Source organism: Aquarana catesbeiana, linkage group LG06 (genome assembly GCF_042186555.1).
Source record: "Aquarana catesbeiana isolate 2022-GZ linkage group LG06, ASM4218655v1, whole genome shotgun sequence".
In the NCBI taxonomy this organism is placed as follows: Eukaryota; Metazoa; Chordata; class Amphibia; order Anura; family Ranidae; genus Aquarana; species Aquarana catesbeiana.
This window is the reverse complement of record NC_133329.1, coordinates 315,199,418-315,216,777: the sequence shown is the minus strand read 5'-3', so window position 1 is coordinate 315,216,777 and position 17,360 is coordinate 315,199,418. Positions and strand designations below refer to the sequence as shown.

The 17,360-nt window shown below is 42.5% G+C and overlaps 1 protein-coding gene across 4 annotated transcripts in view; it reads left to right on the top strand.

Annotated features, from left to right (window-relative positions):
• Window positions 1–14,157, top strand: part of PCNT (pericentrin) — a 273,910-nt gene extending 259,753 nt beyond the window's left edge. For all 4 annotated transcript variants that reach the window (XM_073633695.1, XM_073633698.1, XM_073633694.1 and 1 more), the window contains 3 exons: window positions 5,008–5,155; window positions 5,282–5,409; window positions 11,889–14,157. In XM_073633695.1, coding sequence (XP_073489796.1) covers window positions 5,008–5,155; window positions 5,282–5,409; window positions 11,889–11,932 — 320 coding nt within the window. In that variant the 3' untranslated portion in view covers window positions 11,933–14,157. The remainder of the gene's footprint in view (window positions 1–5,007; window positions 5,156–5,281; window positions 5,410–11,888) is intronic.
• The last annotated feature ends 3,203 nt before the right edge of the window (window positions 14,158–17,360 follow it).

Genomic DNA, 17,360 nt, shown 5'->3' with positions numbered 1-17,360 from the left:
AAGTTAACCAGCTCACTATATTTTGGCATGGTCCTGATTTAACCAATAGGTATAAGAGTGACCAACTGTAATAAAGACCACCTGGGGTCCAGGTGGTTAAACTTACGAACATGTATTGTAAAATTTAAAAGCAAACAAAAGCAATATAAATTCAATATCACCAACCTTCACCTTTCACCAGAAAGAATTATAATGTTGTCATAAAACATAAATTCACCATCAAAACAGCAGCTGTACATTCACAACGGTAATATCCCACAAAAAAGTTTTTTACAGTATAAAATTACTTTTTTTTTTTTTTTTTTTTTTTACAATGTAGAACAGTGGTTAAACAACTTTAAGCTTGCCTGAGATAATACTCCCACATAATTGCCATATAGGACCCCCTAGGGATCTATATAACCAGCATAGGAGTGATCAAACACAAAACCACAGCTGAACTATAAGAATAAGTAAGAACTATATAAACTCATCTGCAAGCCATCTAGTTAAATAACTGAACCTGGCATCATAATGCTGCAACCACTACAGTCAATGGTTACTTTATGGGTGGTTGACTATACAATTCCAGGCATTTCATTGATGATACAAACTTGATTCAATTCAGCATGCATCATCCATTTTCCTGTGGGGGGGACATTTGGGGCCAAGTAGTGGCAATAGATGTATAGCTATATGCTCTAGGTGTTGCAGATAGCCCCCCAATGCGTGCAATCTAGTGTCTCGGCAGATTAGCACAAGCTGCAGTTTATGCTGTTAAATTAAAGCACGAGGTTGGGGATATTGAACTTATATTGGTTGGTTTCTAACCTATTTAATTTTCTAATTAATTTTGTAAGTTAAGCTACGTGGACCTCAGAGGGTAACCTCTTTATTACGGTGGACCGCTCTTGCCCTCGGTTTTTTGTTTTAAAAAGAAAAATCCCTGTGTCACTGCAAAAGAATGAATAAATCAGAAGCTGCAGATCCAAGCTGATCCATTCATTCTGTGCTCATTCACAAATGTTTGATCTCTCTCCTTCCCTGTTGTATAGGGGAGGGTTTAACACTGTAAATAACACCATGTGATCCTGCATAGGTGCTTCCCACAGGCCTCTGTAGTCTGTTTGTGATGTGATAAGGAAGACTGTGCTTTTTTGCATGTTTTGGGGATGTCTCTCTTGGAAGTTTTATGGGATGCTGTGTTAGCTCATAAAACCAGATGTTGACCTTGGAAACTATTTGTGCACCTTTGCTACATCTGAAGCATTTGTCTAGGAAGTGATATAAACACTCCCTATGAATATACTGTAAGACGGCAAGAGGTTGCGTTCCACTTAAATGGGTTTGCCACCGAACTTTGGCTCTCAATTCAAGATTGTATACCATGGAAATTTCAAAAAAAAAAGTGCAGCACCAATAAAAGAAAAGCAAAAAGACAAAAAAGCTAGACCATAAAAGTGAAAATACAATAAGTCCCAAAACATGAAAGACTCTTCACCCCAGGAAGATGTGGTGCTTCCTCCAATTAATCACCTCAGTGATTACCAAAGTGAATTGGCTCCAAAGGAGTCAAAATAGCAATGGTGTCTGTATATATAGGATCCCTCTTGTTTGTTTAATCCATCAGTAATCTCCATCATTCACATTGACAGGCTGCACCATAGTACCAAAACAGGACCAAAGGAACCACATAGTGTAAAACTGCTAATTAAAATATTTATTCAGTTATGCCAATATACTCACAAAATAAGAAGTGAAGACGCTTATATACAAGTAATCGGGCCGTTTCTGGGTGTGTGGTGACATGAGCATCCCACCCCCACCCCCACCCCCAAGCATGGCTCCAAGTCCACCTGCAGTGTCTGGCACTCAGTCCAGGCATGGTGTTCTACTTTTAGAGTGAAGGGAGGTTTTGTTAGCCTTTGCTGATGCTTGGACAACCAGCATCCTAAATGCTTGGGTGCAAAGGTGGCTTGCCAGAACTCCACAGTGAAGTTTCGCATCCTGCCCTGTACCCACTCGGTTTACTTGCTATATAAGAACTATTTGCAGGAATTTTAGTCCAACCTGTTCAGTTCCCAAACCCAGAGGTGCATCTACCCCATCTTTGATCTAAAATCTCTGAATGTCTTGTTTCTCGTCCAGAAATTCCAAATTGATTCCATCAAATCTGTCATTGCCTCCCTTTACTAGTGAGACTTTCTGGCTTGTATGGACAGCCCATCAGAAATACTTTGCTGTCAGTGGTGTATTTTTGTTTTTGTGCTGCCCTAGGCAAGACTAAAATCAATAGGCGCCCTCCTAGAACTGGACGACTGTCGCTGTAGCCGTCATTCGGATATAGCACGTCCTGCTGCTCTCTTGTGGTTTATCCATTGTGGGATATTTGCACGATTTTCTGTTGTGGAAATAGTTGGCATGGGCTTGATCAGACATGCCATTAAGTACCCAGATGTTATAGCTGTTCAGATGGTTCCTGAACCTTCAGAATTATCTCTGAAACTAACTGTTTGTAGTATCTGGACCTTTTCGGGAAACGGCTCAGGCCAGACTCTCTGGTCTTGGATTCAAACTCTCTAGTACAGGAAGAGCATCCAGGTCTGGTTGTAGCCTTTTTCAGGGCAGTTCCAATTTCAACATTATTTTTGTCATGTGAGAAGCTGATCTAGTCTCTTGACAGACTGGTGTGTCACAAAGGATCAGGTTTCCCTAGCTTGGTTGCTCAGGAACCTCCCTTTAGGGTCCTTCCTTGCTGTCTTTTGGAGAATCACCAAGGTAAATGCCAGCTTGTTGAGCTGTGAAGAAGTTCTGGATACACTGCGAGCCTTGGAGATTACACCCCTGGGGTTTCTCAAAGAAATGCATCCTTAATTTCCTTCAGGTAGGCCTGAACTAGCTTTTATACCATTGAAAACCACCAACCATTGCAGGGGACTTGGTTGTCAGTCTCATCTCCTGATAAACATCCTGGAACCTTGGGTGATTTGCCTGTCTATGCAACATTGGAGTAGCCTATATGAAAGGTCATCCTAGTCAAATCCAGTGTGACAACAATGTCATTGGCACACATCCAGAATCAGGGAGGAACCAGGAGTCTTGCCACTGCAAAGGTAGCGTGGGTCATGTCCTGGCAGAACTTAGATTTCAGCCTTGTCCACCCTGTACATTCCAGCTGTAGACAATTTGCAGTTGGTATACCAGGACTTGTGTCGCAGGTAGGGGACACCAGAAATGGACCTCTTTTCTACCGAGGTTTAAAAAACAAACTATAGTTTCTTTGGGTACAGGGATCTTTGAGCGGAAGCTGTGCATGCTACACTGTCATCTATGCCTTTGCTCCCCTGAAATGTCTTTCTTATCTGCCTCACATAATTGAGATGGAGCGCATTTCAGTGATTCTCATTGCTCCAGACTGGCCCAGGTGGATGTGGTATGCCAACCTGGTAAGAATTTTGGCAAATGCTTTGTGGGCTCTGTTCTGTCCATCACGATCTTCTGGAGCAATTTGCCATCCCTCACGGTTTCTGGTTTAATGGCATTGCTTCTGAAGCCCACGTTTTGAAGGACTGTTTAGTCTTATGCTAATATCTATTTCTTCCAAGGTCTACCATTGGACATGAAAGGCATTCTTCACTCGGTGTGAGCCTTGGAGATTGCACCCCTGGGGTTTCTCAAAGAAATGCATCCTTAATTTCCTTCAGGTAGGCCTGAACTAGCTTTTATACCATTGAAAACCACCTACTTAAACTGGTAAGTATATCTAAAAAAAAAAAAACCCAGCGGCTACCAAAAAGGCGTACCCCTATAAACACACCGAGATCAAATTAAAAAGTGTAAATTGGCATATATACCAAAAAATATATCAGGAAACAATAAATGAAAGTGTACTATAAAAAATGTGCTAAAAAAAAACCCACTGCATATGAATACCAACCAAGTCTATAGCAATCAAACGTGCTTGGAAACATTAATATTGTGCAAAGAATAAAATTGCTCTTAAAAGAAAAGGACTCGCATAGTTTTATCCTCTGTGAATTCCTATTCCACAAAGTGCCACAGTGCTTCAGCCAGTAACAAAAAAGTGCTTCAGTACTCTCACCCCAGTGGTTTGGATAACTCCCCAAAAACAAATGATGTTCTAGTAACATCCCCTCTGTTGCCTAATGTATTGTCTATTACTTCAGCCAGGACATTGTTCTTCAGGCCCTCTGGTTCCAGTTCACCAAAAGGAATTGATCTTCCATTGTCTGGATGCTCGAGTCTCACTCGTCATGAAAACGTATTCCCTTTGTCATTCCAGATGGACACTAAGGGTTTCATCCTTTACTGTCAAGGATCACTGTGCCAGATCTGTGTCTTTCGTCAACAAGCAACTATTTCCCATATTTGAAAGGCTTCTGTCTTGTCTTCTGTTTTCACATTCTGTAGGTTTTCAGGTTCATGTTTTGGCCTCATCTGATGCCAGCTTTGGGCGAGAGGGTCTTTAGGTGGCTTCTTGACCTGCAGGCAGTCCTCGATTTTGGACATCTGACGGTTAAAGACATTTTATGTCCCTCAATAGACGAGACTAAAAGCGTGATTTTTGTACACTCCACAAAACTTTTTTTTTGCAATCCATTTCGGTGACTCAGGTTTCACTCTTTTGTGTTTTATGATCATACATTCGGTGTTGCTTTTCTACATAACCCCTCCTGCTACCAAAATGTCAGTTATTCTGGGCTTTTGTTTGCCGGTGTCAGATCCTATTGTAGGCTGCAGCTTTGGCAAGGTAAAGCTTCTTCCTGTGACCCTCAGTGGGCTCCAAAAAAAAAAAAAAAGGATTTTACGGTGAGTACACATCCCTCTTTTAATGGAGTCAGATTTCACATTATTTCTGTTATGGGTTTCTGTACTTTGATGTCCTTATACGTTTGACATTTGCTTTCTTGAATAAGCTTCTACATTACCACCTTTTCTATTTGTTTTTGCCAACATTATGAAGACTCATGTGGTGGTGGTTTGACTTATTCTCAAATTTGGTTTCAGTGCAAATGAACAGAACAGAAGTTTTACAACACCTGAGTGGTACTATATTGAACTCCCCTCCGACTCGTGATGTATCATATGGTCACCACCATAGTTCTTCTCTTAATGCTACTCCATCTCCAAAGCCATTGCCTTGGATGTCAAGACGGTTAGTAAATACATTTTTCGTTTTTTTTTTTTTTTTTCATTTAATTTATGGCATTATTATTAGTCTGCGTGAAAGTTAGCTGAGTGAGTTTGTGTTTTTTTTTTTTTTTATTATTCCTTTTGACAGGGTTGGACGCTCGCCTGCCCTAACGCCAGAAAGATCACAATACACTTCTCGAGATCCTGAACATTCAATTTCAGAGTACATCCATCACCTAGAGTTGGTCCAGCGGAGACTAGGTGGTCTTCAAAATGGTAAGATGGATACCATTAAATAAACCCTGCTCTTGGCTAGTATTGCCAGATGATTTTCAAGGTCAAACAGGGTAGTGCCTCACATCAGTTATAGCAGGTCTTCACCTCAGTCGTCTAAGTTTTAAAGCTGATCTCCAGCTTTTAGTGAAGTTTAAATAGTTTAATTTAGACCATCACAAAGTAATCAAATCTGTAAATAATTTCGCGCAAAACACAAAAATGCAGATGAAATATAAATAAACATGAATTTCTATGCGTGACCTGTATATATATTAAGTCACCAGTGGGGGTTAAAGTATATATACTCGAAAAAGTGCAATAAACAAAAAATAAAATAGTGTAAAAATACTTGACATATAAAATTCAATGCATTGATGCTGGTCAGTAACAATAAAGTTCAGTGTCAAAATATAAATTCAGTGTATAAGACATCCGTGGTGCTCCCAATCAAAAAAATGTTCATTGGTGTTTTAAATGGGTGAAACTCCATAACCGTGCCAAATCCGCATTTAACTATGCTCACATTGCCCTTACCTTCATGGGCTTAAATCAAAGTCTTATGGGACGTGCTGAGTGATGGTGGACGAGGATATTCCGAATGTTGCAAGGTGGTGGCAGTGGACTTCAGACGGATGGATGTCCGTGCTGGATCCTAGATGAATTAAACTCCGGATTCCGGAACTCATGCCAAGAAGACATAAGGGAAAACAAGAGGCCTCCGATAGTGTAGTGTAAAAAACTGTGGTTTTATTAAAATAAAATAAAAAACACACTCTGCATCCAGTGACTATAATGGTACAGTCTGTGGCGGTAAACCGCCGCTACCAAGTACTAGACTTCCGGTACACAGTGTCAGTGCTGACACTTGGGCTACTCAGCCATTCACAGGGAACTTTGTGTTCTGTGAATGAATACAAAGCATCCTCTGATTTTGGCCTTTGTCCTATTGTGTTATGCTTGTAAATTGTGCCAAGACATGGGTGTATATTATGGCTGTTGGATGAAATGACCCTGAACAGTAGTTGCATCTAGCATTTTCAGAGTCTGCAGTGGCAAGCATATATATCCTATTTGTACAGGACACAGGCTTGTGATTCAACAACCACCAATACAATCCTGTATTCCAGAACTGTACCTTGACTGAGCAATCACTGCAATTATCTTCTGCTTTGCTCTTTTTTGCGTTGATGCCCTAAAACAAGTTATGACACATTTCTCCAGAACGGCTAATTTCTGTCCACGTGCACTGATTCTTGCGGCTCAAGGCCTAATCGGCTGAAGTTGCCTTTAAATGATGCCTCACGTGTATCCCCTTTGATGATGTCACAGGAGGAAAGGTATTGAAAACAAGTATGTGGCGCTACTCCATCCTCTGATACCAAACAGCCTGAAACCAAATCAAATATAACAATCGGTGATCATATAATGAGATAAGATGGATAGGCGCTAATCTGTCCTTCAGAGCAAATCTAAAAAGATAAGAGCGCCTATATTAAAATACTGGGTAACGTACAGTCCTCCTATTGAAAAATAGGTGTATAAATGGTACACCTCTATGGCCACTCCACACAGCAGAAGAAACTCAAAATACAGTGTAGAATGCCAGATATGCGACTTTACTACTTAATACGTGCACCGTGCTTCAAGCCAGAAACATGATATCCACAATAATCTCTGCGTGGCAGTGTAAACTAAAATAATGTGGTACCGTGCTTAATGCAAATAATCTTTCCTAATACCATACCCAAATGCATAATAAGGAGCGTGGGATATTTCTAATGTGACATAATGAGTGAATGAAAATCCAACCCAAAACTTGTAAAAATGCAGCAAATAACAATAATGATGATGAGGTACCTTGTGCTATAAAATAAATAAATATACAATATAATAATTAGAAGATGTCACATGTGAATATTAAATCAATAGAAAGGTATCACTAATAATGTGAAATCACAATAAATCAGATAATATAAAATAAATAATAAATGGTGATAATTAATGTCCATACAAAGTGCCAATAGTGCAATGCTGTCCACAATAACGTGCAAAAGTGATTAAAAGTGTCCACACAGCAGTCTGTATATTCAAGTGCAAATAGCAGTACCTTGTGCTGTTCTACAATTCCAGTGCACACACTAATAGTTTCCCCCAGCCTCTCACCTCCAGTAGCGGCCCCCAATGGGCCAAATCAGGCAGAATAGATAGTGCTCTGGTGGAGCGGGTGGGTAACCTGAAGCAATTCTCCTTCCCCGAGGGATGTCCGTGGATCTGGCTCTCACCTCTCGCCTCCCGTCACTCACAGTAATCCCAGTTTAGCCATAATGAAGAAAGGAACAGCTCCCATAGTGCAGATTTATTTAAACAAAATGCAGTAACTTGCATATCGGTATCAGATGAACAGTAAAACAACGTAGCGCTTCCGGGTTCAGCCGTCCCCGGGAAGCGACGGCACCTGGCTCCTCCTACGCTGACGCGTTGCGTCACACCACGTGACTTTATCAAAGGGATGCTTCTTTCCCTGCGAAGGTTCACAAAATCCTCTTCAGGGGCTCAAAATGCAGAAAGCATCAATGCTCTAGTTAAGCTTGAACTGTTAACCTAAATTCAGCTCTTCTTTTTGGCACAAGTCTTGGAATACAAAATCCACCAGGTCTACCCAAAGCCCTCTTTACAATGAAATTCACCCTCACTCAAAAGTGTGGTGGAAGGCGGTGATGTCTGTTTGCCTTTCTCTGGGTAACAGACATCTATAAGAGTTTCAAACTCAGCCACCTCACATCTTTCTAATGAAACATGTTCACGGTACCAAAACTCAACAGGGGTGATGGCACCTAAATTCCCTAAACAAGTGCCTTCAAGATCCAAAGCTTCATATGAAATACGCAAGGTCAGTCATTGCCTCTCTGAGACCAGGGGAATATCTGTGATCTGTAGACATCCAAGATGCCTATCTGCATATTCACCATATTCACATTTACCCACCTCACCAGCGCTTTCTGCACTTTGCGGTAGGAGACAAGCTTTTCCAGTTTGTCCTGTTCCCTATTCACAAAGGTACTTGCATTTCTTCTTACCGCCTTAAGAACTAAGGTTATTCTGGTCACAGGGTACCTAGTCGACCTTCTTTTGAGGGACTTCTCTTGTTTCCAGTTGTCTGTAAGCTTTTACAGGACAACTCAGACACTCCAGGCTTTCATTTGGGTAACAAACTTAAAATTGGCTCTCCAGCTTTCCCTTGCCAGGAATACTTGGGCCTCTTTCTAGACACAGCCCAAGCAAAAGTCTTTCTTCCAGAAAACAAACTGATCTCTTTCAGCTCTCATGACCAAACCTTAGGATTATAGAACATCCCTCTGAGATTCTTCAAGAGTTCTTGACCAATTCCATTTAAGATCCCTCAAAACAATAGCTTTTCCGTATAGAACAAACATGCTCCTTCTCTCAACTTGTCTATGCTCCTATGCAGCCAAGCAAGGAACTCTTTAGCTTTTTGGATTTTCAACCCAGCCTTGACAATGGGGAAGTAGTTTCTACCATATCACTGGAAGGTCATGGCAACAGATGCCTGTCTCTCAGGCTGGAGAGTACTGTTCCAATCCTTAACAGTTCAGAAAACGTGATCATCGGAGACAGCCTTGCTCCCCACCAACATCTAGAAGTCCTGTAGCCTTGAAGGAATCTAGCCTGATCCTGTATTGAGGAACATTAGCCAGCGCTTTCTGCTTTCCATATCCCAGGCGTGGACAGTTGGTCAGTAGACTACCTCTGTGGCCTGCCTGGATCAAGGGTAATGGTTCCTTTACCCCGACATCCACAAATACTTCAGAGATGGTGGACTCTGGAAATAGATATCCTGGCCATCAGATTATACAAGTTACCTCTGTGGCCAAAACTGAGGATCCTCCAGCACTGGTATGGGATGCTCTGACAATTTCCTGGACTCGGTTCAAAATAATCTATTTTTTCTTCAGTGCGAATTATGCCTCATCTGCTCCACAAAATAGAGCAAAACAAGAAACCAGTGATTCTCATTGCACCAAGCTGGTCTTGATGAACCTGGTACAAAGACCTACTCAGACCTACTCAGACTTTTAGAAGCTGACTCCTGGCTGCATGGTCAGACCCGCTCTCTCAAGGACCCTTGTTCCATCCTGCTTCTCCGTTACTGGCTTTAACAGCATGGCCGTTGAAGCCCAGGGCTTGAGGGACTAAATAGTCCCTGAGTGTCGTTTGTATATTGCTAAAAGCAAGAAAATCTACTTCCTTAAAGATCTACTATCATACCTGGAAAAACGTCTTTGCCTCATGTCAACATAGACACTTTAACTTTAGAGATTTCTCTTTCAACAATTGATTGGTGAGAGCTTCAAGGTGTTTTGTGTTTCAAAGCACCCTTGGTACCTCAATTTGGTTCTCTACCCTGTTAAAACCACCCTTTCAACCGATCAGGGAACTTTTGCATGACCTTTCCTTTAAGGTAGCCACCTTGATGGCTATCCCGTACGTCAGGCATGAGTTAGCATCTCTCTGTTGTAAGGAACCATTTCTCATTGTTCACAAGCATAAAGTAGTTTGCTCCCAGGACCCTTCTTTCTTCCTAAAGGGCTGAATGTCAGGCGACATTGTCTGGTTCAGTAGAAACCGCCCCACATTTGGCCCATGTGTAAAGCAGCCGGTCTGACAGAATCTGGCCAAACATCCAGCTTCTGTCGAAGAGAGACATGACCTAAAAGGTCTGCCAATGGGCATCCGATGAGTGCTAGCAGCCAATGGCTAAGATCGCTGACCAGTGTGTTGGCCCACTGTCAGTACCCAATAGCTTAGCGGGTGAGATCGCTGTATGAACATTGCCTAGTTAATAAGTACAGGATTTCCTCCTGAGCTTTTCAGCGTTTTTCTTTTTTTTTTTTTTTTACGTTCAGCCCGCTGGGTTGAACAAAGAAAAACAGCGCGTACAAGGCTTAGGGTGGCATCAGCACTCCACTTCAACAAAGACCTAATCCCTCCCTGCTTGTGCGCTGCTCCAAAGGAGATTGCTCTTCACTGTCTGGATGTGGTCAGAGCCATGAGTGTATACCCCAAAGCTACAGCTTCTCAGGAAGACTCACTCCCTATTTGTCCTAACTTCAGCACCTTGCAAGAGAAATCCTTCAAAAATCCACATTAGCTATGGTAAAAGGAGTTTTGGCTTGCCTGTGAATTCCATACATTGGTGTTCAGCACACAGGACAGGACTCATTGGTAAGTTATAGTGGGGACTCCTAGAGGAGGTGTGTCCTCAAATCTTTGGCAACATTCAATCACCTAAAGGTACCACCTTATAACCAAGGGTCTATGAATATCAAGCCTGTATCCTGCACTGTGCTCTAAGATATGGAATTTACAGGTAGGTTGGAATTAACTTATAATATATTTTTTTTTTCTATAGATACTCAAATGTTTTGTAGCTTTTGGCAGCTTTATCTTGTTTGAAAACTAAATGGCATAAGCCAGTTGTGTTTAAAGTAGTTGTAAACTCTCAAAACAAAAAAAAAAACAACCTGCAAGACAAAGGCATGAGCTAGTATAAATTGCATACTAGCTCATTATGAAATGCTCACCTTAGATCGCAGCTGTTGCAGCAGTCCCTGTACACCGCTGTGACCGACGACATGTTTCCCGGGGGTTATTTCCGGTCCCCATACACCACTGTGATTGACTGGAGCCGCCGGTCACGGCACAGCTACTGAAGAAACGGTACGAGCAAGCCATTTCTTCAGTGCGCATGTGCTGATGACGTCGGCGCATGCAAATACAGTGAATATCTCCTAAACGGTGCAAGTTTAGGAGACATTCACGGTACCTACAGGTAAGCCTTAATATAAGTAATATAGGTAAAAGTGATAGTACAGGGTTTACAACCACTTTAATTTGTGAAATGCATTGTTGGGACTGGATTTCCTCCCATTGTTCCCTCTGACATTAAACATATATAAACAAATCGAAGAAGATGCAGCACTCTGAAACTTTAGTCTCTGTATATTTCTGTTGTTGCACAGAACACCTAGACTCTTCTCTTTGATGTGTTTAGAAGAATAAAGCAGCCTGTATATTGTGATTTTTCTTTCCTTCCACTACGGATGGAAGGAAAGAAAATCGCTCGATTCCTCCGTCAACACAGTCAGTGTTGATGGAGAAATCTTGCCTGCAGTGCTATTGTGTTCTGCCATCAGGGAGCTTTACCTGCTGGCAGAACACAATGAATATTGTTTGCGGCTACAGCTGCCGGCAGTAATCGCATGTAAAAAATCCAACAGGCTGGTTGTACCCAAGTCGATTGAGGGATCAACTTTGGTACAACTAGCCTGTCCATAAGTGAATCAAATCTAGGCTGGTCTCTGCTGAACCGGGCAAGATTTGACCTATCTATGGCTGTCTTAAGAGCTTATACTTTGACTAAATTAAATGTGCCTAATTGCTGAAATTTTTCTTCACAGGCCCCTCACCAGAACTGCCTCGTGTTAAATATGCACGGAAATAACCACGTTGGGTGCTGTTCAGTGTGTTTTTGTATATATATATTTTTTTTTCTACTATACAATAAATCTATTTATATACAGCATTTTAGCACTTGTATAAAGTTTTGTATTTTTAATACATTGTATAAATTTTGTAACAGAAGGCACCTGCACACAAGGATTAAAACAAATCGGCACAATATCTTGAGAGATCACTGGTTGGTCAGTTCTTCGTGATTTTTTTTTTTTAATTAAAATTATTTGTAAAGAAAAATAAACCTATTTGAATTCTTATTTGTGTGGTGTTTTGAATTAGGAGCATAAACTTCTTGCCTTAGGCTCTTTTCACATGGATGGTCAGGGGGCAGTAAAAAAAGGTGGTTTATCCACGTTTTTACCACCACCCACAGGTGGATATGGTGCCACATCTAAAACCCTGCTCCTCTAAAAAGTGATCTGCATTCAGTGTGCTTTTCATTGCCTCTTGAGGCAGTGAGGAGGTGATTTTGTCTTCTCCTCACCGTCTGTTTTAACACCATAATTGCCTCACAAACGCAGCATTTGTGGTGCTTCCTCATTCTCTTGAATGGGTTGCGTTCAGCAGGCGTGCAGCCCGCTGAGTGCAACATGTTGGATAATGTTTGCAGTGGGCAAGAGGCATTAAGTCTGCAGCATGTGAACTTCCTCATCAGCTGCCATTGCAGCTTAAGGGGGAGGCACAAAGAACACCGCTCAACCACGCATTTTTAATGCCCCCCTTCCCAAACTTCAGGTCTAAACAAGCCCTAACGCAACATGCCGAGTTTGACGGGCAGCACTACCTGTCAAACTTACCCATGGAAGGGAATGGTCCTGTAATGCAAAATCCCTTTCTCTTATGTTCATTGATGGACACAGTTCTTCCTTATTCTTGACCATAGGATTATAGCACCACCTTCAGGAGTAGGATACTAGGCAGAAAACAAAAAAACACAGCACTGCCTATGGGCAGCTCTAATTGGTACCATTCGTTGCTTTAGGCAGCCCAGGACCTAGCTCTCTGCTAGGACCTGTGTTTGTTTGTTTGTTTTTTCCTGCTAAGATCTTCAATCGATAGCCGGGCTGGGCAACAGGCAAAGAAATCTAGATCCTTGTGGTTACCCCAGCTCAGAGGCATGCAGACCTCTAGCTACGTGGGGTCGATTGCGACAGCCCCATCCTGGACCTAAGGGCAGCTTGTGAGTGATCCTCATGGGGGACGCATATGACAGAGGTGAGCTTGTTGCTCTGTTAGTGCCCCCCCCCCAGGCAGACGGCACCCCCGTTTTGGCAGAGTGGTGTTCTGTCAGGGGTAGGTACCCTTCTCTATCTGACAGGTATAAAGCTAGTACATCCTTCTTTCCCAGGTGACTGGGGTGGTGTGTGGGTTACCTTGTGTTTCCCCTCTGCCCCCTTGTGTCTGTGTGTCCCGAGTACTCCCTCAAGTGGATACTGGTGTACTGAGTGGTCCCAACCAACATGCGGTAATGTTCCCTGATGAGTAGGTGGCTACACACCTATGGTGGAGGAGCCCTGCCATTTTCTTGGGTAGTTTCTGGGATGTTGGGTGTATAGTGGCTCTTCCTAGTTCCCCTTCTTGCTTGCCGCGCTAACATGGCTGCAGTGCGTAGTAAGTCCGCATGGCTGACATTCCCCAGGGCTACAAATGTCAATTGTTGCCACCTGCTCCTCTTCACCTTCTCAATGGCACCACACTCCATCCATAAAGTTTTCTGCACAGCTGGTGAGAGGACAGATCTACATTACAGCAAGTTCACACAAGCATTGATTTTTAAAGCTGCATTAATGCACCTATAGTATAAATGCGTGTTTTTGGACACGTTGCACTAATACTTAAGTTCCATCAAGCGACATTCCTCAAACTTATTTTTTATTTTTTCCTTACAGTGCTAAATTGGAAAATGGTAACTTTGATGCTTTGCAACTGATATTTTATAGCACAGTACAAGTCAATGGAGGCAGTTGCAAAGCCTCAATGCCTTCTGAAACTGGCTGTGATGCGAAACAACTTTAACGCTGCCTTGTATACCACTCAATTCACACAACCTAAGAGCCTGTTTTCAATGCCTTTGTAAATTAGCCCACTCCCTGATTATCCTTATCCATCCATAGCTCCAATATTTCATTCTTCATACAGTTTGTACAATTTTTACTATGTACCACTTTTGTGTACTGTTTATAATCACCAATAAAAATACTTGAAAATAAAGATTTGAATAAACTGACTTTTTATTACAAGTTTATTCTGAATATTACTGTCAGAATGTAAAGAAGGATATGTTCAGCCTTAAGCTGGCCATACCCTTATAATCCGATTTTGCAACTTTTTTTAGACCTACCATCAACTATGTTGTGCAAAGGCCAGCCTGATTGGATAAACAAATAGATTATTTTGGTATGTCCGCATTTTTTTTTAAATCCAAAAACAACTTTATTTTGTTCAACATAAACAATTATACATGTCCAGGCTTCAACAGTACTCAGTTACATTGCATAGTTTAGGAATTCTCAATACATTATACATTACAAAATCAATATCCAAAGTGCGGCTCATCAGTCTAATCAATAGTATATTCAAAAACATTTAGTCAGCATTAATACCCAATAATCTCTCCATCACCAGGTCCACCGGGACTAGTCCCGGTACATCTAGCCACGGTCCCCACAGCTTCTCAAACTTTCGGGTGCACCCCCTGTGCTGGTATACCATTTTCTCCATTCTGATCATGTTCCCAACCGCAGCTATCCACTCCTTGACTGTGGGAGGGTCCTCTGATATCCAATGCACCATTATCATCTTACGTGCTATCACTAGAAGCCTAGTAACTGCTAGTCTGACACTTTCTTCCCATTCGAATACTTCAAGCACATTTAGTAAACAGTGTTTTGGGTTGGTAGGCAAAGAGATCTGGAACACCCTATTAATGGTATCCACCACTCAACCCCAATAGGGATGAAGCTTCGGACACCGCCACAGAAGATGAATCAGATCTCCATGGTCTCTTTTGCATCTAGCGCACGTCGGGGTGGCTCTAAGACCCATTTGGTGCAGTCTGTGTGGGGTATAGTACACTCTAAAAATAAGATACAGTTGTGTTAACCTCTGCGATACATTAAGTGAACTTGTGGGCACTGCTTGTAAGATCTCCTCCCATTGGTCCTCATCTATCTGTCCCACATCTCTCTCCCACTTCTCCATCATTCTCAAGGGGTGTTTATTCATGAAGCCCTGCAGGAGCATATTATAGCATTGCGAGATAAAACCTTTTGTATTAGTAGCTCTCAGGACTAAGTTAAATAGCGGTGTAAGTGAAAGAGACCACTCGGAAGCAATGCTCTGAGCCTTCACCGCATGTTTTAGTTGCATATAGTAGAACCTCATATTGGATGGCAAGCCGTGTCTTTCCTGCAGAGCCTCAAAAGATAGCAAAATACCGTTCTGAAAAATATCTCTAATCTATACCACCCCATATTTCTTCCATAGTGCTCCATGCTGTAACTGCGCTATTTCAGGGTAAGTCCCGTTTGACCATATCAGGCTAAAGTCAGTGTATCCTCTCACCCCCTGCAAGTATCTAATTTTGTTCCAGATTTTCTGGATAAGATTGTAGGTCGGGTATACCTTATTGGGTTTTCCAAAGGCTACAGACTCGTGCCGACGGCACCAAATCTCGCTTTACCGTATGTAGCATCACAATCTCAGAGGAGCTGCGAACGATACTCGACCTATCTGTCTCTCCACCCATGATCCCTATTAGGTGCTGAAGCTGGGCTGCTAAGTAATAAAGCCATGGGTTTGGTAGGTCCAATCCCCCCTCATCTTTAGGACGCTGTAGGTGCTCAAGTTTGATTCTGGGAGGGCGATTCTTCCAGATTAACAGACAGAAGAGGGAGTTTACCATTCTGAATGTTTTCAAGGGGACCACCACTGGAGAATTGTGAAGTATATACAATAGCTGGGGCATGAGGATCATCTTGATCAGATTCACCCTTCCCGCTATCGATAAACACAGTGAGTTCCATGTCTTAATCCGGTCTCGGAATTTCTGCAGTAATGGGGATATATTCACTTTCCCATATTCTCTCACCATCGGTGTCACTTGAACCACCAGATACCTAAAGGATGTAGACGGGGGTATGGAGTTGTTAGTGGGTGGCTTGCCCCCTTCATCTAGTAACATTAAGGAGGATTTTGTCCAGTTAATCTGGAGTCTCGAGTAAGTACCAAATTCCGTTATGGTGGCCATGGTTTCCCGAAGAGAGTCTTCGACATCTCCCAGCAAAATCATAGTGTCATCCGCATAGAGCATCAATTTCTCATGCCTGTCCCCATAACGAAAGCCCTCAATACCCGGGTGATCTCTAATTTTAATGGCCAGGGGCTCGATGGCTAACGCAAAAAGCAGGGGAGACAAAGGGCACCCCTGTCTCGTACCCCTACCTAGCGCAAAGGCCAGAGACATTCTGCCCGACGCTCTAATGGCTGTCTGGGGACCACAATAAAGTAAACGGACCCAGGAAATGTACGTCTCCCCGAATCACGCCCCATAAATACTCCCATTCAATGCTATCGAAGGCCTTCATAGCATCCAATGAGAGCAAAGCCCTCTGTCCCTTATTGTCTGCCTGAGACTGAATGTTCAAATAAAGTCTTCTGAGATTTACTGCCGTAGATTTATTTGGCATAAATCCTGCCTGGTCTGGATGCACTATCGACGTGATGACTTTATTTAGTCTAATTGCTAGAGCTTTCGCCAGTATCTTAATATCGCTCTGTAACAGGGAAATGGGTCTATATGATCCAGGGTCGACAGGGTCCTTACCAGGCTTTAATATCAAAACAATATTGGCTGTGGACATAGAAGGGGGTAGAGTTCCGTTAGCCCTGGCTGTGTTAAACACAGTCAGGAGCTTAGGAAGGAGTACTTCAGCATACTGCTTATAAATCTCCATAGGTAGCCCATCCGACCCGGGGGCTTTACAGTTTGGGAATGCATTCAATGCCAGCTGCAACTCCTCCACTGTAAGTGGTCGTCCAGGGCCTTCCTATTCTCAGTGGTGATCTGCGGGAAATTAAGTAGGCAGATACAGGTTCTGATAGAATCCTGCCAGTTCCTGTAATTTCAAATCAGGGGAACTCACTATCTTCCCCTCCTTTGTTCTAATTGCCCCTATCACCGGGGGCCGCTGTTGTGAGTTTGCTATTTTAGCTAAAAGGCGACCCGTGGTTTCCCCTTCCTCAAAGAAAGCTGCCTTGGAGAAAAATCTTTTCTTCTCTGCCGTGGACGACAGAAGTCGCTCATAAGCTGATTGAGCCGACTTCCACGACTCCCTGGCAGAGTCAGTGGGATCCTGAATAAATTTTTCCTCCAATTCCTGCACCATCTTTTCAAGTTCCTCTCTGTGCTCTGA